We start from the raw sequence: 24,294 nt of genomic DNA, 5'->3' as shown, positions 1-24,294 counted from the left end.
TTCCCATTTACTGACATTAGTCATCATCAAATTGTTAATTTCTAATTGAATTTTTTTAACTTGTGTACAGAAATCTTTGTTTTGTAATAAACTATTGTTAAATTTCCATAAGTTCGCAGATCTTTGTTATTTACGTAGAGATGATGAGAGACTTATCAGACAATGATCAGTAAGTGGGGTTGTTTGGGTTTCACATTTAGTAACATATGATGATACTGTTTGGGAGACAAGCCAATAATCTAGTCTTGAACATACGTTCTTATTTGTTGGACTAAACCAAGTGTATTTCTTCGTATTTGGGTTTGTCATCCTCCAATAATCCATCATATTAGTTGTTGTACAAAAATCACAAATAATGCTATCGTGTTCTGGTTCTTTCCCTCTCTGTGGTTGCCTGTCAAGCCATGAGTTAGGTGCCAGGTTAAAATCGCCTCCAGTTATTACCTGGGTAGAACCATATGTATTACTGCAATTTGCAATTAATTTACTTAAGTTTAACATCATGTTTCTATTTAGAGACCTGTTATTGTATCCATACACGTTGATAAGAATAATTTTCTAGACTCATTGCTTGTTTACACTTGATTTGCAGTACTGTTTAATCCTGTGGGTGGCACTAATCGGTTTTTCCAAACCACCAATAAGAGGAACACGAAGAAGACGAAGAACGCTAAGAAGAAATCAAGCACAATTTCAGGTACTGCAGCTATAAACGCTCATTTAATTTTTAACTCTCTGTTTTGAAACTACGGCATGATATGATAGCGGCCCTTTCTGTCTATAAACAGCGAGTCTGTTGCTTTTTAATGGTTAACCAGTAGACTGGTTTCCAGTGGTTTCAAATAGCTAAAAGTTAGCGAGGGGTTTAATCCATTTTTAACAGTTTCATTGTTCTGTGTTTTTTTGTTTGCTTTTTAAAGCATCATTAAATTATCCAACATTACGTAAGAGTGAAAAAGGTTAGCATTGTGTGCAAAGAAAATGACATTATGGCTCGTAATTATTATTAGTAGTAGTAATAACGGAGCCCTCACAGACACGAGCAGCTTCCTGTATCATGAGATAATGAGATAAGCACAGGCAGCTCTAACCGAGCTCAGCGCTGTATTACTGCATACTCAGCGGGTTTACTGGGGAAACTAGAACCAATACTCTAAATACATTTTGCAGCATAATAGGAGTGACCCCCCCAAAAGCTGCATTGGCGGTTGTTACTGGCACATTATAGCCAGTGTTGCCAACTCCTCATTAAGGAAAATCGCTATTGTCTTTTATTGTCCTAAAAGTCGCTAGATTCAATTCCAACCCTGCTCCTTTATCCGGGCCTGGACTGGCAAAAGTGACCCGAGATTGGCACTCTGGTGGAATTAATTTGTGTGTGTGTTTATAAGTAGTTTTAAACCTTGTGATCCACAAAACAGCATATCAGTAAAGGAAGAACTGACTGCGTTACAGTCAGTGCAGGAGCAGCGGCTTCGCTCATGCGCGATTCATTTGCAGTTTGGACGCACAGGTGTGAACGTCTCCTGCCCTGATAGCAGCTGGGGGAGGACTATCCTCCGCCCGTGAACGCTTTGGCACGGGTGAGGTGCCCACGGCAGCACCGCTGCTTGTTAAGAGTAAAAGCGATACCCGCTTTCTCGTCAAAAAGTCGTCATAAATAAGTCTCCAGTCACACCAGAAAAAGTCGCCAGATTTGTCGCTAAATATAGCGACAAAGTCGCTAAGTTGGCAACACTGATTATAGCTGTCTAATCGTTCTTGACACTGTAGGTTTAGTAAAACATGTCAGCACCACAGGATCAAACTTCCACCAGACTAAAGAAATGCAAGCTTTTTTTTTTTTTTTTTTTTTTTTTTTTTTTTTTTTTTGCACAAGTCGATAGGCGACAGGCACGACAAGGAAGTGTGCTTGAGTGAACGCTGGATTGGCATTTGAAAAGCGCTCCTGTGGCTTCTTGATGAGTGAGTTAACTTCAGCAGCAGTAGTATGGCTTTGGGAATAATTGTGGCTTGTTTGTGTAGCTACTGCTTGTCCTGCCGCTTGTTTTGCCACCAGTGTATTGATGCAAAAAGATTCAGATCCCTGAATGCGCTTTGATTGGTGGACTGCCTTCCTGTTAATCATAGATGTCAAACATTTAGCCCAAGCTTGCTAGTAGTGAACCTGGCAAAATGCACACCTCCTCATAATTCCCCTTTCTGTGAGTGTAGAGAAGCTGCACATTTAACCCTTTTAAGACCTTTTAATTTACAGGAGTGTAGGTCTGTCACATTAAACAAATGTTGGTGTAATAAATAGTAGGGCTGCAACTAAATATTACTTTGGTAGTCAACTAATCTGCCAATTTCTCTTTGATTAGTCAACGATTATTTCAGTAACTCTTATCTAATGTGTTCTAGCCTCCATACCTCACGTGCTCAAGTCTGCCCTCTTGTGATTATCACTCCGTCTCATCCCAGAGCATCCCAGAGCAAAAATAATGATCTAGGAAACATATGAATTGAAAAATAATCAAATGAATCTATAGGCAAGGCAAGGCGAGTTTATTTGTATAGCACAATTCAACAACAGGGTGATTCAAAGTGCTTTACAGAGACATTAGAAACAAAAACAAATAAAAAGCATGATTTAAAATTGATTAAAACAAGCAAACAAACAAACTAACTAATTAACAAACAAACAAACAAAACAGATAAAATCAGAACAATAGATAAAATCAGTAGTTAAAATGTTAGTTTTGAAATTTAAGCTTAAAAGTGTGGATTTGGTGCTTTATTCAAATGCAGCTGAGAACAGGTGAGTCTTCAACCTGGATGTAAATAAACTGAGTGTTTCAGCTGATCTGAGGCTTTCTGGGAGTTTGTTCCAGATATAAGGAGCATAAAAGCTGAATGCAGCTTCTCCGTGTCTGGTTCTGACTCTGGGAACTGATAAAAGACCAGATCCAGATGACCTGAGGGATCTGGAAGGTTCATACTGGGTCAGGAGGTCACTGATGTATTTTGGTCCTAAACCATTCAGAGCTTTATAGGCCAGCATCAGAACTTTAAAGTCTATCCTCTGACGGACAGGCAGCCAGTGTAAAGACCTCAGAGCTGGACTGATGTGGTCCACTTTTTTGGTCTTAGTGAGGACTCGAGCAGCAGAGTTCTGAATGAGCTGTAGTTGTCTGACTGATTTTTTAGGTAGACCTGTAAAGATGCTGTTACAGTAATCAAGCCTAAAGATGAATGCATGGACTAGTTTTTCCAGGTCCTGTTGAGACATCAGATCTTTTATCCTTGAAATATTCTTGAGGTGATAGTAAGCTGATTTTGTTATTGTCTTAATGTGTTTTTCTAAGTTTAGGTCTGCATCCATCACTACACCCAAATTTCTCGCCTGGTTTGTGGTTTTTAGGTGTATAGATTGAAGTTCTCTGGTGACCTGTAATCGTTTTTATTTGGCGCCAAAGACTATTACCTCAGTTTTGTTTTTGTGTAGCTGGAGAAAATTGTGGCACAACCAGTCATTAATTTCCTCAATGCATTTACCAAGAGCCTGTACAGGGCCTCGGTCTCCTGGTGACATTGTGGTATATATTTGTGTGTCATCTGCATAGCTGTGGTAGTTTATTTTGTTGTTCTTTATAATCTGTGCCAGTGGGAACATGTAAATGTTAAACAGAAGGGGTCCCAAGATGGAACCTTGGGGAACTCCACATGTGATGCTTGTCTGCTCAGATGTGAAGTTACCTATTGATACAAAGTATTTCCTGTTTTCTACGTATGTTTTGAACCAGTTCAGTACAGTTCCTGAAAGACCTGCCCAGTTCTCCAGTCGTTTGAGTAATATGTTGTGGTCAACTGTATCAAATGCTGCACTGAGATCCAGTAAAATTAAGACTGACATTTTTCCACTGTCTGTGTTCAGACATATGTCATTAAACACTTTGGTCAGAGCGGTTTCAGTGCTGTGGTTCTGTCTAAAACCTGACTGGAAGGCATCATAGCAGTTATTCTGTGTTAAGAAGTAATTGAGCTGTTGAGAAACTGCTTTTTCAATGATCTTACTTAAAAATGGGAGATTTGAGATCGGCCTGTAGTTGTTCATTTGTGTCTTGTCAAGATTGTCCTTTTTCAGTATAGGTTTTATTACAGCAGTTTTTAGTGGTTCCGGAAACACACCTGATATTAAAGAAAAGTTGACGATCTGTAACAGGTCTGACTCTAAAGTCTTTGAGACCTTTTTGAAAAAACTTGTTGGCAGGACATCTAAACAGCAAGAGGAGGAGTTCAGTTGACCTAAGATGTCCTCCAGGTCTTTGCTGTTAATAGGTTGAAACTGTTTGATGGTGTTTAAACAGTTTTTCGGTGGACACAGTACATATCCTGGATCTGCTGTTGATGTACCAATTGCTTGTCTAATCTTTTGGATTTTGTCTGTGAAGAATTTGGCAAAGTCATTGCAGGCCATGGTTGAATGAAGTTCAGCTGCCACTGGCACAGGAGGGTTTGTTAGCCTGTCAACTGTAGAAAATAAGACCCGAGCATTATGGCTGTTTTTAGTGATGATGTCAGAGAAGTAGGACCTTCTTGCACTCCTCAGTTGTAAATTATAATTGTGAAGTTTCTCTTTATAGATGTCATAGTGAACCTGGAGGTTTGTTTTTCTCCATCTGCGCTCAGCTTTCCTACACTCTTTTTTTCATTTTTCACTAGTGTGGAGTTTCTCCATGGAGACTTTTTCCTTCCAGAGATAACCTTCACCTTAATGGGAGCAATTGTATCCATTACATTTAACATTTTTAAATTGAAGCTATTGGTGAGCTCATTGACTGAACCTCTGGACAGGTCAGGTGTTAATGGGAAGACCTGGTTAAATATCTCACTACTGTCTTCAGTTATACACCGTTTTGTGATCACTGCTGTTGATATATTTGTGTGGGCTGAGATTTTACTTTCAAAGAAAACACAGTAATGATCAGACAGGCCCACATCAGACACAGTAATGTTTGAAATGCTCAGGCCCTTGGAGATCAGTAGGTCAAGAGTGTGTCCTCTATCATGTGTGGCCTCTGTTACATGCTGAGTCAGCCCAAAGTTGCCCAGAGTGTTACTCAGGTCTTTAGTCCCTTTGTCCTGAGGGTTGTCCACATGGATGTTAAAATCCCCAACAATAATTACACAGTCGAAATCAACACAGATCACAGACAGCAGTTCACTGAGGTCATTAAAAAAGTCTGCGCAGTATTTGGGAGGCCTGTAAACATTAAGAAACACAATTTTGGATGGGGCCTTCAGCTGTAAAGCCACATATTCAAAAGACTGAAAACTTCCAGGAGATACCTGCTTACATTGAAATGATTCATTAAATAAGACAGCAACCCCCCCTCCTCTCCTGCTCACCCTGGCCTCACTGATAAAACTGTAGTTAGGAGGGGTCGTCTTGATGAGAACAGCTCCACTGTTACTTTGGTCCAACCAAGTTTCAGTTAAAAACATAAAATCAAGGCTGTGCTCAGTGATTAAATCATTAATTAAAAATGTTTTCCCAGCTAAAGATCTAACGTTTAATAAAGCCAACTTAAGTGTTTTAGAGGCATTACTTGTCCCCTCGTGTTTGGGAGCAGTCTGTGGCACACAAGGTATGTTTACTATATTTAAAGATCTTTTAGAGTGCAGCTCTCTGTGTTTTGACCAGGCCACATGTCTCCTTCTGTCACCTGAAAGTACAGAGATTTTAAAACCTTCTAGTAAACAGGGTCCCAGCTTCTCCTGGGAAAAGTCACCACTGCCATAATCCTCGCAGCCCGGACCCTTCACACATCACACATCAGACTGCGGAGACAGGGCATGAAGGTGGTAAGGAGGAACTAAGGGGGGCGAGGCTGGGCAATGTGACTTCGATTGCTCTGTTGAGGGTGGGGCTCGATGGCGAACCTTTGGCTGCTCTGGTGGGGGGTTTATGGGGGACAAAAAGGGATTGGGCCGGGGGGTAGATCTGAGCCCAGCATTGACCCGCTCCATCATCTCCTCAGTGAATTTCAGGTGTGGGGAGGAGGGAGAAAGGGAGGGTGATGGGGGTGATGGCCTGTCAGGGGTTTGGGGGACTGGGGAAGATCGTGGTCCCTGGTCCTGGTCGTTGGTGTTGTTGAGAGAGTTGGAGGCAAATAGGGACCCCTCTTCTTGCCTCAGATGTCTCTCCTTTCTGAGGCTCTTCCCGGGTGGGGGCAGATGGAGCTCCTCCTCAAGGTTTCTGCTGGGCTTTGTCTGTTCTTGGAGTACTGTTTGTTCCTCCTTATGAGATAACTCCTCGTTTATCTCAGCCTTGGCACCAAGCACAGATGGATGACGTATGGAATAAAACAAGTTGGAGGTGAACAGTTTCACCCCTGACTTGTTAAAATTAAATCCATTTGCTTTAAACAGATGCCTGCGTTCCCAAAAAATATTAAAGGATTACTCAATATCAAATGTCAGGTAATACATATTAAAGTGCTACTAGTATTTAATTTAAAAAAAAGTGCTCTGGAGTGACGCTTGCTCTAATCTTTGAGATGATGCTCTCTGTCATGTCTTCAGTAGGGATGGGTATCGTTTAGGTTTTATCCGATAGCAGTACCAAACCGGTACTTTTGAAACGGGGCCGGTGCTTAAAGAATGGAGAACACACACTTTGTCCAAAAACCTCTCATGTTTAGCTGTTTTTTTTGTAAAAAGATAACAATGTTAGCCTTTTCTGCAGCTATAGGGCATATATGGTATCACTCTTGGCTGGAAGCAGTGCTTAAACAATGGAAAAAAAACACAAACTTTATCCAAAAACCTCTCATGTTTAGCTGTTTCCCTCTTTTTCTTTGGTCATTTTGGCCTTTTTGGCCAGGGTGAAGGGAGTATCTGCCATCAAACAAGAAGACAGCCGCATGTAACTACGACGGTGTTTGCTAGTTCACCTTACATGCATTAATGTAATAACGTGGTTAGTGTACTCAACGTAAATTACACACGAACAACATTAAGCTACTCACGCAGAGAAGAACGGCTGCTGCTGCCATCATCATCCTCATCATTTCTGCTACACTGGCAGGGCTGGGGGCCAGGACTCTCCTCTTTGGGTTCATGTTGCTAACTCTGGGACCGATAACAGGCACCACACCCGCAGTCGATGTGCTCGGTGTGAGCTCTTGCAGCAAAATACGCTGCGTTTCTCGGCTTAAACCCCCCCCCCCCCCCGCTATGCGTCGCCAGGTGTTTCGTCAGATTCGAGGAGTTACCTCCTTTGCACCGTATCACCTTAAATCATGTGAGTGAAGTTGGGCCCCCCACCTTATTCAAATCCAACAAAAGTGGTATCAAACGTTTGTGCTACGTTTGTGCTGCAAAAATTTTCGTTTGTGCTGCTATCATTTTAAAGATATTAATAAAAATTTCTAGAGGTCATCAGAGGTCAACCAGCCCCCCCACATTAATTAAATCAAACAAAATTGGTGTCAATCAACTGTGCTACGTTTGTGCTGGTTTGTGCTGCAAAAATTTTCGTTTGTGCTGCTATCATTTTAAAGATATTAATAAAAATTTCTAGAGGTCATCAGAGGTCAACCAGCCCCCCCACATTACCCAAATCAAACAAAATTGGTGTCAATCAACTGTGCTACGTTTGTGCTGGTTTGTGCTGCTAAAATTTTCGTTTGTGCTGCCTCTGTTTTAAAGATATTAATGAAAAGGTAAAGGTCAAAAGGTCAACCAGCCCCCCACATTACCCAAATCCAACAAAATTGATGTTAAATGTTTGTGCTACGTTTGTGCTGTTTTGTGCTGCAGAAATTTTTGTTTGTGCCGCTATTATTTTAAAGATATTAACAAAAATTTCTAGAGGTCAACCAGCCCCCCCATATTAATGGAATCAAACAAAATTGGTGTCAAACGTTTGTGCTGGTTTGTGCTGCAAAAATGTTTGTTTGTGCTGCTAACATTTTAAAATTTTTAATAAAATAACGTCTTGATGCGTGCTTAATCATCCAGGTAAGTAAATCCCAAAAGGTTGATTCTGTTCATCTGGACATTTTCAGTTGGAGAAACGTTTCGTCACTCATCCAAGTGACTTCTTCAGTCTCAGCTGACTGCAGGTTTCCCCAACCTTATAAACACATGTGAGTGAAATTGGCCCCCCTACCTTCTTCAAATCGAACAAAATTGATGTCCAACATTTGTCCTGCAAATTATTTTGTTTGTGCAGGTTATGTTTCCCTAATTTTGTAAACAGTACATGTACAGTGAGAGAGAGATGTTACATCTGTCTTCACTTGCATCCCAGTCATAGAAGCGTTGGAGGTCGTTCATAAGAGATTACAGGATCATCCCAACCTCAGCAACAGGACCACTCTCAGCACTGATCAGTTGTGTTTGCTTTTGGAACTGTCTTAATTCCACCTACCTTGCCACTGCGACAGTATTTCTGCTGTCGCTGAAGCTTTGCTATAGCTGATGCCACGTGACAGGTTTGCCCTTGCTGTTCTTAGACTCACCTAATTCCCGGCTCTGAAGGCTTGCATTTTTCAACCTTAGGAGCATTTAAACCTGACCTGTGAGCCATGGTTTCTGATTGGCCCGGACAGTGATAGTCCTGGTCTCTGTGACATCATCGATGCATTTTGGGATGTAGGCAGTGACAGTTTCTGTATATTCCTGAAAGTCTGTGGTGTTGTCGTGTGTGGCAGCCTGTGGTGGAAAAGCAGTGCCTCTGAGGACCCTTCTGGCCACACCTGTACCTGCTTACGAACTGGTTTGGTGACTTTGAGCAGGGGCCTGGGGGAACCCATGGCACACCTAGGTTTCCGCCTGTACTGACCCTTATGCAAAATAGGTGGAATTAAGACACAGTTCCAAAAGCAAACACAACTGATCAGTGCTGAGAGTGGTCCTGTTGCTGAGGTTGGGATGATCCTGTAATCTCTTATGAACGACCTCCAACGCTTCTATGACTGGGATGCAAGTGAAGACAGATGTAACATCTCTCTCTCACTGTACATGTACTGTTTACAAAATTAGGGAAACATAACCTGCACAAACAAAATAATTTGCAGGACAAATGTTGGACATCAATTTTGTTCGATTTGAAGAAGGTAGGGGGGGCAACTTCACTCACATGTGTTTATAAGGTTGGGGAAACCTGCAGTCAGCTGAGACTGAAGAAGTCACTTGGATGAGTGACGAAACGTTTCTCCAACTGAAAATGTCCAGATGAACAGAATCAACCTTTTGGGATTTACTTACCTGGATGATCAAGCACGCATCAAGACGTTATTTTATTAAAAATTTTAAAATGTTAGCAGCACAAACAAACATTTTTGCAGCACAAACCAGCACAAACGTTTGACATCAATTTTGTTTGATTCCACTAATATGGGGGGGGCTGGTTGACCTCTAGAAATTTTTGTTAATATCTTTAAAATAATAGCGGCACAAACAAAAATTTCTGCAGCACAAACGTAGCACAAACATTTAACATCAATTTTGTTGGATTTGGGTAATGTGGGGGGGCTGGTTGACCTTTTGACCTTGACCTTTTCATTAATATCTTTAAAACAGAGGCAGCACAAATGAAAATTTTTGCAGCACAAACGTAGCACAAACGTTTGATACCACTTTTGTTGGATTTGAAGAAGGTGGGGGAGCCAACTTCACTCACATCCTTAAATCAGTTGTTGGAGGCTGCTGAGTTTGCATCTTTTGCTGTGAAGTACAGCCAGACTTTTGACCGCTTCGCTTTGGGCATTTTTAATCTGTAGCTCTGCTCTAAAAGAACGTACGTACCTGGGCCCGCCTACTACGCTTGCAAAGGTAAAATGATTGGCTAGAATTCAAAGTGTGTGACATCTCAGGGGGAAAAAAAAGCACCGAAATAAAGCACCGAAATGTGCGCTGCTTTTCGGTCTGGTCACTACCGTTTATGTCAGAACCGATACCGGTACCCATCCCTAGTCTTCAGCCATTTGACAGGTGCAAGAGCCTCTGTACAGGACAAACTCATCTATACGCCTGTGCTTAATACTAGTAAAACAGAATAAGAAAAGACTGCTACTACTTACAAATTTGGTTGTCTATGATAGTTTCTCAGATAGTGTAGTGTTCAATGCCAATTACACTGTTTAACTGATTACATTTATGATTAATTACTGATATGGCCCAACTCACAGATTAACAACCTAACATTAGGTGAAAGAGGTTTACTATTCACAATAGACGATAATATTAATGTGAGAAAACGACCTAGGAGACAGTGTAGCTACTCCTGTTTAATGTTTTACTGTCTCATTTCACTCATTAGATAAAAAACCGTAACCCCTGAAAACTGACCCAATCAGAGTTGATGTCACAGCTCCAGGGTGCCGGCATATCAAATGCTCGTGCACTGCAGTGTTGCTGTCAAAGATGGAAAGCAGTCTGCATTTAACTTTGTTTTTTCTTTGTTTTTGTTTTCTGTGAAATGCTTTCAGATTTTTAACAATTCTTAGTTTCCATTTTCTGCCATTTCGCCGTTTGTGCAGCGTTCTTTTTCGTTAGCATTAAGTGTAGTCTTTGCAGACGATGTCAATGATACTGTCCCAATAGCTTCCTGTAGTATACTGCACTTACAAAAACACTTTTACGATGTATTAGTATTACGACGTGCTGACAATAAAATTATATGTCAAAAAACGTTTTATAGTCAACATCATTGATTATGTCAACAAATCGTTGCAGCACTAATGAACAGAAGAAACCTGCATCAGGGCTCTTTAAGCTTACACTGTAAAAAATAAAGAAATAAGAGGCTAATACTAACAAAGGAGTAAGAAAACTTTAAAATTAATCAAAATACAGTTAAACACCCCTCCTTCTTTCAAATGTGAACATTTTCCAAAGCTATCCAGTGATTTGGTGGGCTGCTTTTGGCCCACAGGCTGTATGTTTGACACCTCCGCTATGAACCTTTTCTTCAGGCAGTAAAGGGATTTTAGGAGCAGAGGGCAATATTCAGATACTTTTCATTCTTGAACTTAATGTCTTACCTTGTTTTCATTGTATGATAATCATGATTGGAAACGGCTAATGGGTAATATACATGTAATATGTTAAATGTTGCAAGGTATGGGCAACATTTTAAACTGTTTTAATGCAAGTACCTTTCAATCTTTCTCTGCAAGGCACAACCTATGAGTTACACTCTTGCTACTTGATGCAGAGTTACACACATCACTAACTAATGTTCTGTTTGTGCGTCTGGATGAAGAATGAAGCGGCGACCCCTGACTCTAGCTTCTGCTGGAGCCGATAACATGAAGATGGACTTCTCCCAGTCAGAGGTAAGAAACAACGTTGGAGTTTGTGTGACTGTGTTAGTTCTGCACCTGCAGGCCTTGCTAGCTCAGAGACTTATCACCGTGAACAACAGCAAGACAATTAGAGCTCGATCGGTTTTTACTTGCGCAAGGGAAGCCTGATCAGGATCTTGGAGCTCCAAGTTTTTCACCTGATCCCAGCCAACTTCAAACTCCAGCCTTCCCTTACAGCCTTTTTTTTTCAGTGAAAGCACAAACACCCCATTGTAAAACCCATATGGTGTGTCATAAAAGCTAAGGCACTGTGTGTGTGCATGCATGTGCGAGCATGTGAGTGTGTGTGTATGTGTGTTTGTATACGTGACTTCCTGTTTACAACCGTTTAACAACATCTCAAGTCATAAAAGGGTCATCTCCCCTCACCCCATATCTGACTTAACCCCTTTAATGGTCCACCATATACAAGCATAGGTGAGCCCACAAAGGGCAGGAAGTGAACATTCCTTACCAGATAAGGAAACCAGAACCTTATATGCAAGTGTGCCTGCAGTTGGAAACTATAGCTAAAAAGCTTGCCCCAAATTCCTACACTTAAGGCTTAACAGAAAAATATCTAAACATGCAGTTCAAGACAAGGTTTACAACTTTAAAGCACAACAATGACAACTTTTAACAAAATCACTCCAACAGACTGTTGCTTTTTTGTGCATGGTTGTACATGGCATTTTATCTGCTGGATAGCACTAACATCTGAGTCTACTGCATGTAGTTCTGCCCTTTGTTTCTGTTAGATAAACATCTGTATACAGTTGTGTGCACACAATTAAAAAAAATAAAAAACAAACAGTCAAAACACTTTATTTTTTGTTCATTAACAGACAATCATTTTTAATTGATCCTGTGTGGATTCCTGTTAATTATGGTATGTCTAAAAATTTGGGCACCCTATTATGGGAACGCTTAAGGGGAAAATGTCCTACTCCTGAACAATGATGTAAACAAGACTTTTTGTAAATTACCCCAAGACATTCAGGCGATAGCTCTTAGATTACCTTCACAGCCCCTTCCTGAAGGAGCCTTGAAAATCTGTAGATCATAAATATGCTGTGTGTGCAAGACGGCTACAAAATATATATTTTTTCACTTGAAAAATGAACACAGCAGTATAAATGTGTTTTTGCGTACAGGTGCAAAAGCTGATGGAGCAGGAGGTTCCCAGTGCAACTGAAACTAAACTCCAGGGTTTAATAGAAAGTATTCAAAAGCTTGAACATGGAGTGAACTTTGAAAGGTCAATTGAAAAACTTGAGGTCAGTACTGCATATGTTTACATATCTGTCCAGTTTTTAATTAATGCCATCTCACGTGTGGACATATTCATCGCCGCCCATTGTTGTTTTCTTTTTTCCAGTCTTTCTTCTTGTCTCTCTCCATGCTTCCCTGTTTTAATGTCACCAAGCTATCTTAAAATCAGTCTCTAGGTCTGTCATGTTCTTTTTTGTGTGCATTTGTTCCTAAATTTTAGAGCAAGCGGTAAAACTTTTGGGCATCTATACTTAAGCTCTGCTTTCTTATATTGTTTCTTAGTTTATTTCTTGATTAGAGGGAATCGAGCTGAATTTGTGTGTGCACCTTTTTTTTTTTTTTTTTTTTTTTTTTGCAGGTCTAGAGAGTCTGCAACTCCAGTTACCTGGGGAAAATATTGTTTATTCCCCGATCACTGAGCAAGTGTTTGTGGCAGGTTGCTTGTTGTTAATTGGTAAAAATGGTTGTAAAGAGTTTGCTGTGCCACAGAACCTTCTCTGGTCTCTACCAGATTGCCATGGTTGCCTGTAGTTTGAATGTGAGACGACGGCCTGTCTCCTAACACTTGCTAACTAAAAAATGAGCAGGAGTGAAACTTGAAGAAGCGTGAACACTGCTATTAAAGTAAAAGTTGTATTTTTGAATATCTCTGAAACCAATGCTTTTCAAAAAGTCTAACTTTTGAAGATAAGCTGTCTTAAGTTCCTGTTGCTGTAGTACTCCTTACAGTTTCGGTACTGCTTAGCGAGTAGTTGGCGCTGTAAATAAGTCAGTGACTTGCATCCAAACTAAGCCATCGAAGCAATCACGGAGGTTTTTGGTGCCGAACCATATACCTCTTTGCAATTAGTTTCACCTAGCAACAGCAAGTAACCTCCCACAATGTGATGCCAGTTTTACTAACTGGTCTGCATGACTGAGGCTGGGGATTCCACTTTTTTTTTTTTTTTTTTTTTTTTTCTTTCTAAATTCATAGCAATCAGTGGTTTCCAGGCAGTCTCTAGGCCTGTGTGACTGGGGCCTAAGACGAAGTAGTGTTTAAATAAAAAAAGAAAAAACAAACAAAAAAATCCAAACAAACCCTAATACACTTTTTTTTTTTCCACAGGCACGAGTTAAAATATTGTCTAAAAGAGCAGAAGCTGCTATTGACTATGTGACAAAGATGCAAAAAAAGGTAACAAAGACAAAATGCACAGTACAATTAATCACATTATATACACTTTATTGTTTATAGTGTAATGATAAATGCCCAAGTAGTAATTTTATGGAATTTAATATTGAAACACTATTCACTGTGTACATGCACTAATTTAAAAATCCTAACGCAACATGATCAATTTTACCATTTTAACTTTCAGAATGCAGCGCCCACTCTGGTCAGGTATGTAGAACCAGCTCTAATATATTAATCTTTAAAAATGAAGACCCTGATGTGACATTATGGTTGTGATTTATTTTATCAGTTTTGTTACAATTTCATTTAATCCACAGAACAAATTCAGAAGAAAGAGACATGGAAGCTGTTTCACAGAGTAAGAACCTACCAAGCACATTAATATCACTGAGTATTTCTTGCTGAAATTAATATTTATTCAATGCCATTTTATTTCTCAATAGATGCAACCAAGAACGGAGGGCTCTTTCAGATGATGGTAAATATGCCATTGTTTATTTAGTCAGTTTTTTAAAAATAGTTTAAAATCACTTATTGATTTAAAATTTTGTTGGGGTCAGCAGCTTCTTGAAAGGTCTCAGGGTAAAATTTCACAGTAAAACATTTGCATTGGGGTTCATATTCAAAGCTTATTGGTTCTTTCTATCCAGGAAATCACAAGACAGACACTTAAGAAGATGCGTGCTGACAGTAAAGGTAAGTTTATTCACATGCAGGAGTTTTTATGTGTTAAGGTGTATAGTTTTGCATTTGTATGGATGGGCATGACCTGTGTAGTATATGTGCACATGTGAAAATTGAGATTTACTCATTTCTGTATGTATTCTGGTAATGCTACCAGTTAGAAGCTTTTATTTTGAACCCCAAAAGAAGAAAGGGATATACTTCTATTTCACCAATGATAGAATAACCAGTCAAGTCTGTCTCAGGGAAATATTTAAATAGATTAATAAGTTGGGCACAAGTTGGGCAGCTAGCGTCTTTGTTATCATGGCGATGATGCAGATCCTTTAAGATGATTTTTACTAAGAAGTTCTTAGATTGTCATGTCCCATTTATAAAATGTCTTTACTTTGTAAAACAAGAGTATTTTGGTTTCATACATGTAAATGTTTGTGTACCTCAAATCTAAAATGCGTATCTTATTTTGCTTGTGCTAACGTTCTTTCTCTGCAGATACAATAAGCTGTTATAATACCTTGAAATGTAATAATATGAATAAACCACATCCCTTTTCCTGCTATTTCCCATCCCTTCTGTCACTTGTTATTTTACATAATCCACATAAGCTTTGATGGCTGCCATGGCAGATTTAAATGAGGAGCGGCGTCCTCCAACTCCTAACAGCCCATTGGAGTATGAGGTAGGAGCCTTTAAAAATAAGCAATATTACATAACTGCACATACTCATATGACCCTTTACTAGGTAAACCTTGTTAGTACTGGATTGGTCTCGCTTTGGCTTCATTCTTCATGACAAGGTGCTGGAAAGATTGCTCCGAGATTTTGGTCCATATTGACATGATAAGTCACACAGTTGCTGCAGATTAGTCAGTTGCACGTCTATCTCCAGTTCCACCACATCCCAAAGGTGCTCTACTGGATTGAGATCTGATGTTTAAGAAACTAGTTTGAGGTTGGTGACATGGTGAGTTATCTTGCTGAAGCCGCCATCAGAAGATTGTTATACTGGGGTTATAAAGGGATGAACAAAGAACGAATAGTAAGAGAGGCTGTGTCATTTAAACAATGCTCACTGGGTGCTAAGTGGTCCAGTGTGTGTCCCACACTAGTACGTCACCACCAGCCCAAACTATTGATAGAAGGTAGGATCCATGGGTTCATGTTTTCACGTTGTTTACGTCAAATTTTGAACCTGCTGTCTGAATGTTGGAGCAGAAGCCACGATACAGAGCAAACAACATTTTTCCCATTTTTGTATTTTCCAGTATTGGTTTAACCTCACTTTCCTGTTCTTAGCTGATATGAGTGGCAGCCCCTGTGGTCTTTTGATGTTATAACCCATCTGCTATAAGGTTTAACTTGTTGTGCATTTAGAGATGCTCTTCTGCATACCTTTTGTTGGAAGAAGTGGTTATTGGCATCCCTTTCGCCAAGTTTGAACATCAGCAGTTTGTCTTGACCATGTGTAAATGGAATAAGTTGCTGCTATGGGTTTGGCTGATTACTCAGTTGTCTAATGAAGTAGCCAGTGATTGTATATGCCAGTTATGAGAACTACAGAAGCACACAAAAGTAATGCTGGTTCCATAAGATAATAAATCACCTACCAGCTGAATCTTTGTCTGTTTTCTGTCTTGAGTTCATTTGTCCATCTTTGTTTTTGGTCTCTGAGTTGAGGAGTTGATGCAGTTTGAGAATCCAAAGGGTCAAAGAGTGAAAGTAGACGGTATCTTTCATGACAAGACGAGAGACACTGATAGAGACACAGAGCATGTAATTCAAGTAGACTGCATGTTGGCATCTTTGTCAGCATATATCTCTTTCCCTCCCTTCCCTTTTTCTTGCTCCTCCCCTTTATGAGTGTGGACGCTTCATCTCTTTGCTCTTGAATACTTTGCTTCTTATATTGATTTTTATTGATTTTATTTATTTTTATGCTGATTTTTTCCCTTTTTTTCCGTGTGAGCTTACCTGCGATAACTTCTGGACACTTGTAGATCATTAGGACTAGAGTGTTCTTAACAGAAACAGCAACATTTTATGGTTACCTTGTCCTCAGCGCTCCGTGTGTCTGTGGCCTAGACACAGCTGAAGCCTGATTACAGCGTCTGGGCACCGAGCAGCCTCAATAGCCTGGAAAGGTGCTAACCGCTAGGCTAACTAGCAACAAGATGCCTTCCCTCTCCACAGATGACTACCACAGCCTCCTGCAGAAGATTGCAGTACTGGAGACAAAAATTCATCGCTTAGAAGTAAACGTGGAGGTAAATGGACTGTGTGGAAATGAAACAACCTTGCCTTTGATTCAAAACAATGGCGATGAGCAAGCTAGTACACAGCTAAGGAGCACAGATAACATGACCAAGAAAGTAGACTCTGTGCATTATTATAAATCCTCAAGTGATAATCCCCCCTTAGACTGTCTTTGTGCAAAACCAAGACATAAATCATGTCTCGTGGAAGGGGGAGGACGTATCACAGGCAGGGCACAGCGAGCTGAAATCTCTGAAACCGACTGGCCTTCACTTCCTACGAGACAGAGAAGCTCTTCTACCCCTGTATACGGGAGGAAACAGGACTGGACAACCGTGAATAGGAAGGTTAACAACAAACCTCCAAAACAACTGAATGTGAAACTGCAGAACAGATTTGCTCCACTATCAAAGGACCCTGGATCTATATCGGACAACCATCCATCTAAAAGCAGCGAAATAAGGTCTGAAAATCTGTTGAAAAGTGAAAGGCCACAGGGAAAGCTAAAGGCTAGGCCTGAAACTCTGATTGTGGGTGACTCTGCCGTAAAGGATGTACAAAGGATGTGCGGTAAGAACACTAAAGTCCTCTGCTTTCCTAATGATATGGTCAACAACCTGAAGGAGAGAATTCTTCAAATTGCAGATGAATATCCAACTGTGACAAACATTGTTCTGCATACAGGGTCAAACGATGTGTCCAAACAACAGTCGGAGGTTCTGAAACGGGACTTTACTGGATTATTAAATACTGTAAACTCTCTGAATGCAGCTGTATTCATCAGTGGACCTGTACCGCCGGTCAGAGGAGGAGACGAGAGATTCAGCAGGTTGTTTACACTGAATAAATGGCTTATATCAGCATGTGCTGACCACTCAGTGCACTTTATCGACAACTTTAATATTTTTTGGGAACGCAGGCATCTGTTCAAAGCAAATGGATTTAATTTTAACAAGTCAGGGGTGAAACTGTTCACCTCCAACTTGTTTTATTCCATACGTCATCCATCCGTGCTTGGTGCCAAGGCTGAGATAAACGAGGAGTTATCTCATAAAGAGGAACAAACAGTACTCCAAGAACAGACAAAGCCCAGCAGAAACCTTGAGGAGGAGCTCCATTTGCCCCCACCCGGGAAGAGCCTCAGAAAGGAGAGACACCCATGGTATCTGAGGAAGAGCCTCAGAAAGGAGAGACATCTAAGGCAAGAAGAGGGGTCCCTATTTGCCTCCAACTCTCTCAACAACACCAACGACCAGGACAAGGGACCACGACCTTCCCCAGTCCCCCAAACCCCTGACAGGCCATCACCCTCCTCCCCCTCCCTTTCTCCCTCCTCCCCACACCTGAAATTCACTGAGGAGATGATGGAGCGGGTCAATGCTGGGCTCAGATCTACCCCCCGTCCCAATCCCCTTTTGTCCCCCATAAACCCCCCACCAGAGCGGCCAAAGGTTCGCCATCGAGCCCCACCCTCAACAGAGCAATCGAAGTCACATTGCCCAGCCTCGCCCCCCTTAGTTCCTCTTCATGCCCTGTCTCCGCAGTCTGATGCGTGATGTGTGAAGGGTCCGGGCTGTGAGGATTATGGCAGTGACGACTTTTCCCAGGAGAAGCTGGGACCCTGTTTACTAGAAGGTTTTAAAATTTCTGTACTTTCAGGTGACAGAAGGAGACATGTGGCCTGGTCAAAACACAGAGAGCTGCACTCTAAAAGATCTTTAAACATAGTAAACATACCTTGTGTGCCACAGACTGCTCCCAAACACGAGGGGACAAGTAATACCTCTAAAACACTTAAGTTGGCTTTATTAAACATTAGATCTCTAGCTGGGAAAACATTTTTAATTAATGATTTAATCACTGAGCACAGCCTTGATTTTATGTTTTTAACTGAAACTTGGTTGGACCAAAGTAACAGTGGAGCTGCTCTCATCGAGACGACCCCTCCTAACTACAGTTTTATCAGTGAGGTCAGGGCGAGCAGGAGAGGAGGAGGGGTTGCTGTCTTATTTAATGAATCATTTCAATGTAAGCAGCTATCTCCTGGAAGTTTTCAGTCTTTTGAATATGTGGCTTTACAGCTGAAGGCCCCATCCAAAGTTGTGTTTCTTAATGTTTACAGGCCTCCCAAATACTGCACAGACTTTTTTTAATGACCTCAGTGAACTGCTGTCTGTGATCTGTGTTGATTTTGACTGTGTAATTATTGCTGGGGATTTTAACATTCATGTGGACAACCCTCAGGACAAAGGGACTAAAGACCTGAGTAACACTCTGGGCAACTTTGGGCTGACTCAGCATGTAACAGAGGCCACACATAATAGAGGACACACTCTTGACCTACTGATCTCCAAAGGCCTGAGCATTTCAAAGGTTACTGTGTCTGATGTGGGCCTGTCTGATCATTACTGTGTTTTCTTTGAAAGTAAAATCTCAGCCCACACAAATGTATCAACAACAGTGATCACAAAACGGTGTATAACTGAACACAGTAGTGCAATTTTTAACCAGGTCTTCCCATTAACACCTGACCTGCCCAGAGGGTCAGTCAATGAGCTCGTCAATAGCTTCAATGCTAACATGTTAAATGTAATGGACACTATTGCTCCCATTAAGGTGAAGGTTATCTCTGGAAGGAAAAAGTCTCCATGGAGAAACTCCACACTGGTGAAAAATGAAAAAAGAGAGTGTAGGAAAGCTGAGCGCAGATGGAGAAAAACAAACCTCCAGGTTCACTATGACATCTATAAAGAGAAACTTTACAATTATAATTTACAACTGAGGAGTGCAAGAAGGTCCTACTTCTCTGACATCATCACTAAAAACAGCCATAATGCTCGGGTCTTATTTTCTACAGTTGACAGGCTAACAAACCCTCCTGTGTCAGTGGCAGCTGAACTTCATTCGACCATGGCCTGCAATGACTTTGCCAAATTCTTCACTGAAAAAATCCAAAAAATTAGACAAGCAATTGGTACATCAACAGCAGATCCAGGATATGTACTGTGTCCACCAAAAAACTGTTTAAACACCATGAAACAGTTTCACCCGATTAACAGCAAAGACCTGGAGGACATCTTAGGTCAACTGAACTCCTCCTCCTGCTGTTTAGATGTCCTGCCAACAAGTTTTTTCAAAAAGGTCTCAAAGACTTTAGAGTCAGACCTGTTACAGATCGTCAACTTTTCTTTATTATCAGGTGTGTTTCCAGAATCACTAAAAACTGCTGTAATCAAACCTATACTGAAAAAGGACAATCTTGACAAGACACAAATGAACAACTACAGGCCGATCTCAAATCTCCCGTTTTTAAGTAAGATCATTGAAAAAGCAGTTTCTCAACAGCTCAATTACTTCTTAAAACAGAATAATTGCTACGATGCCTTCCAGTCAGGTTTTAGACAGAACCACAGCACTGAAACCGCTCTGACCAAAGTGTTTAATGACATATGTCTGAATACAGACAGTGGAAAAATGTCAGTCCTAGTTTTACTGGATCTCAGTGCAGCATTTGATACAGTTGACCACAACATATTACTCAAACGACTGGAGAACTGGACAGGTCTTTCAGGAACTGTACTAAACTGGTTCAAAACATACTTAGAAAACAGGAAATACTTTGTATCAATAGGTAACTTCACATCTGAGCAGACAAGTATCACATGTGGAGTTCCCCAAGGTTCCATCTTGGGACCCCTTCTGTTTAACATCTACATGCTCCCACTGGCACAGATTATAAACAACAACAAAATAAACTATCACAGCTATGCAGATGACACACAAATATATATCACAATGTCACCAGGAGACCGAGGCCCTGTACAGGCTCTTGGTAAATGCATTGAGGAAATCAATGACTGGTTGTGCCACAATTTTCTCCAGCTAAACAAAAACAAAACTGAGGTAATAGTCTTTGGCGCCAAAGAAAAACGATTACAGGTCACCAGAGAACTTCAATCTATACATCTAAAAACCACAAACCAGGCGAGAAATTTGGGTGTAGTGATGGATGCAGACCTAAACTTAGAAAAACACATTAAGACAATAACAAAGTCAGCTTACTATCACCTCAAGAATATATCAAGGATAAAAGATCTGATGTCTCAACAGGACCTGGAAAAACTAGTCCATGCATTCATCTTTAGTAGGCTTGATTACTGTAACAGCATCTTTACAGGTCTACCTAAAAAAAAAATCAGTCAGACAACTACAGCTCATTCAGAACTCTGCTGCTCGAGTCCTCACTAAGACCAAAAAAGTGGACCACATCAGTCCAGCTCTGAGGTCCTTACACTGGCTGCCTGTCCGTCAGAGGATAGACTTTAAAGTTCTGATGCTGGCCTATAAAGCTCTGAATGGTTTAGGACCAAAATACATCAATGACCTCCTGACCCAGTATGAACCATCCAGATCCCTCAGGTCATCTGGATCCGGTCTTTTATCAGTTCCCAGAGTCAGAACCAGACACGGAGAAGCTGCATTCAGCTTTTATGCTCCTTATATCTGGAACAAACTCCCAGAAAGCCTCAGATCAGCTGAAACACTCAGTTTATTTAAATCCAGGTTGAAGACTCACCTGTTCTCAGCTGCATTTGAATAAAGCACCAAATCCACACTTTAAGCTTAAATTTCAAAACTTACATTTAACTACTGATTTTATCTACTGTTCTGATTTTATATACTGTTTGTTTGTTTGTTTGTTTGTTTGTTAATTAGTTAGTTAGTTTATTTGCTTGTTTTAATCAATTTTAAATCATGCTTTTTATTTGTTCTTGTTTCTAATGTCTCTGTAAAGCACTTTGAATCACCTTGTTGTTGAATTGTGCTATACAAATAAACTTGCCTTGCCTTGCCTTGCCTTCCCTCCCAACTGGTGATAGCAGATACCCGCCTCCTCCCTTATCCTGAATCTGTTGGAGGTCTTTTTTTTTTTCTAAAGAGAGCTCTTCAGTCAGATAGTTGGGGTTTTATCTTTCTGACCTTTGAGAGGTGTTTAATATATACGGTATTTTCGGCATTATAAGGCGCACTTAAAATCCTATAATTTTCTCAAACATCGACAGTGTGCCTATTTATGAATTCCCGGTTATGCTTATTGACCTCGAACTGATTTTATGTGGTACACAGCGCTCAAAAATTGGTCAAAAAATGTTTTAGTATAACTTTGGTAAGCTGCACCACTTGATGGATTGTCGGAGCAGTAAGTCTACCGTAGTAATCTGGGTGCAAACTCCGCTTCAGATCCTAAACTCTCATTTCTTGTTTCTTAGCCCATTGGTTCTTGCCCTAATATAGATTTTAACAGTTGTGAAATAGTCAGCTGTGTACCAACCTGACTTCTGCACAACCCCATTAAGAAGGCAAGAAATTCCACAAATGAACCCTGACACACCTGTGAAGTGAAAACCATTTTAGGTGACTGCATCAGGAAGCTCATTGAGATAAGGCCAAGGGTTTGCAGCGCTGACAACAAATCAAAGGAATCTAAAATATAAAACTTATTATTTATCCATTTTTCTTTGCTACATAATTCCAGATATCTTGCTATATATATTTTAATGTCTTTAGTTTGTATCTACAATGTAGAAAGTAGTAAAAATAAAAGCTGTACAATGAGAAGGTGTGTCCAAACTTTTGACTGGTAGTGTATAACAATAATAATGATGATGATGATAATAATAACGATAATAATAATAACAATACATAAATTAAATTTTGCATAATTTTAATTTGAGGTCAATATTAATACTTTATATTTTAAAGCACTTTGATTTTTGTAACATGCTATATAAATAAGCTTTACTTACTCGTTATTATAATTATTATTATTTATTATTATTATTGTCGTAATAATTTCACCTCTAATTTAGTGACTTTCTTTCTGCCCAGGAAACCACGAGAAGAGGAGTAAAGAGGACGCATGAAGGTAATGAAGAAAAGTCAACCATTTTTAATTTTTATAACAAAAATCCCCCTTTTCCTACTTCCTCCTGTTTCTTCCCTTCTCCTCCTTCTCATTTTAAATAATCTGTATTAAATTATGACAGCTGCCACGACTGATTCAAATGAGGAGCGGCTGCCTCCAGTTCTGACTCCTCAACGGCCTTTTCAGCTTAAGGTGGGATGCTTTACTATGCGCTCTCTTTTATTTTATTTATTTTGCCACAAATGAATGTGTGGAGGCTATTTGAGCAAGCAAAAAAATAGTTCTTTTAAATGTCTTTTCATTTTTTTTTATCATTACTGACATCTTCCATTTTGGCATGTGTAAAACCAGCATGAGTACACAGCTAAGCAAGAAAAAGAAAACAGTGAAGAAGAGTTTGAAGAGCCGAAGCGTCGAAAGGTGAAAACAGAATGTGTCTCTTCTGTCGCCACGAGGAGTCCCAGTCACACTGACTCGGAGCAGGTAATGCACCCATGCTGAAAATACATTTGGTTCATTCCACTCTTTGAGGTACATCACACCCACTCACTTAAGTTTCCTTCCTTCCTCAGAACGGACTCTCGTTACCTCCTCTTCCTTCTAGACCCTTCCCCTCCGTCCTGAACATGGAAGCGGCCTCGTATAGCATCCCTCAGAAACTTGAAGTAAATCTGGCCCTCATCAGAAACCCCAGCGGCCTCTCTATCCTCTGGAAAGTGGTGGAGGAAGACCCATCTGCTCCACCCATGGACAGTTACACGTAAGAAGCATTGTTGAACTCATCACTGTGTGTCGAGTGTGTAGTTTCTCAGCCCTACGACCAATATGAAAAACAAAAGGTCCTCATGAGGATCTCACTGTGACACTGCTGCCAGTTTTTGTAACCACCTGATGGAAGCAGTCAGTGAGTTCTTAGGCTTTACTAGTAATCTTGACTTTAAGTTACTCACTGATGATATTGTTTTTTTTCTGTTCTTTGTCCCTGTTGCAGGATCTTCCTAACTATGGAAAAGGTTAAGGGCAGTGGCGCTTTCCCAGACTGGAATATCCTCGGTGAGGTGAAGGCCTTGAATTTGCCCATGTGTGTGCTGGTCAGAAAGTATAAGCCTGGTCACAGGGTGTGTGCGGCTGTGGTGGGCAAAGATGTATTTGGCCGGTATGGACCTTATAGTGCAGTCGCTACTTCAGTCATACCCGAGTAGTTGGGAAGAGGACATGAAGCCGCCTATTTAAATTTCCAGCTGCTCACTCTTGAGTTTGTGCTGGACAGCATGGACAGTCCTTGTGCTGATGTTGTTTCGGGGCCAGTGTTTTGTTCACATAGTTTTTAAGTACCATAAACCTTAATGGTCACATAAAGCTAAAGAAGCTGCACTTTGTAACTTGTGCCTTTCATCAGTATTTTCGGTTCAGATGGAAAACGGTGAACTTTTGTTTCAAGCTCTTCTTTCTTTGTCTGCCTTCAGATTGTTAAGGACAGTGTTGCATATCACTGTTAAGGTCACCATGATTCAATTGTTGCATTATTATTATTGTTATTATTATTGTTGTTAATAAAACTTTATTGTGCTCTTTGTGGGGTTTTATTCTTTATGACTGTCAATGGAAAATTGTACTTAGTAGTCAGTATAATCTTTTAATGA

At 40.4% G+C, this 24,294-nt stretch overlaps 1 protein-coding gene and 1 long non-coding RNA gene across 2 annotated transcripts; one reads left to right on the top strand and one right to left on the bottom strand.

The window, feature by feature from the left end:
* Positions 1 to 591: 591 nt before the first annotated feature.
* Positions 592 to 24,225, top strand: atf7ip2 (activating transcription factor 7 interacting protein 2). Its single transcript, XM_040005948.1, has 14 exons — positions 592 to 697; positions 11,258 to 11,330; positions 12,494 to 12,616; positions 13,720 to 13,788; positions 13,973 to 13,995; positions 14,106 to 14,146; positions 14,232 to 14,266; positions 14,439 to 14,484; positions 15,078 to 15,151; positions 22,615 to 22,651; positions 22,773 to 22,843; positions 23,003 to 23,134; positions 23,224 to 23,411; positions 23,643 to 24,225. Exons 2-14 carry the CDS (start codon positions 11,259 to 11,261, stop codon positions 23,851 to 23,853), a joined length of 1,122 nt encoding a protein of 373 aa, XP_039861882.1. The 5' UTR covers positions 592 to 697; position 11,258; the 3' UTR covers positions 23,854 to 24,225.
* Positions 3,215 to 9,147, bottom strand: LOC120717734. Its single transcript, XR_005692272.1, has 3 exons — positions 8,402 to 9,147; positions 4,909 to 4,910; positions 3,215 to 3,259 (listed from the first exon to the last, which is right to left on the bottom strand). It is a non-coding gene; the product is annotated as an uncharacterized LOC120717734 (long non-coding RNA).
* Positions 24,226 to 24,294: the final 69 nt, after the last annotated feature.

This window comes from Simochromis diagramma, unplaced genomic scaffold (assembly GCF_900408965.1).
Source record: "Simochromis diagramma unplaced genomic scaffold, fSimDia1.1 OVJJ01000510.1, whole genome shotgun sequence".
Taxonomy (NCBI): domain Eukaryota; kingdom Metazoa; phylum Chordata; class Actinopteri; order Cichliformes; family Cichlidae; genus Simochromis; species Simochromis diagramma.
The sequence above is the reverse complement of the archived record's forward strand: the minus strand, read 5'-3'. Positions and strand labels throughout refer to the sequence as shown.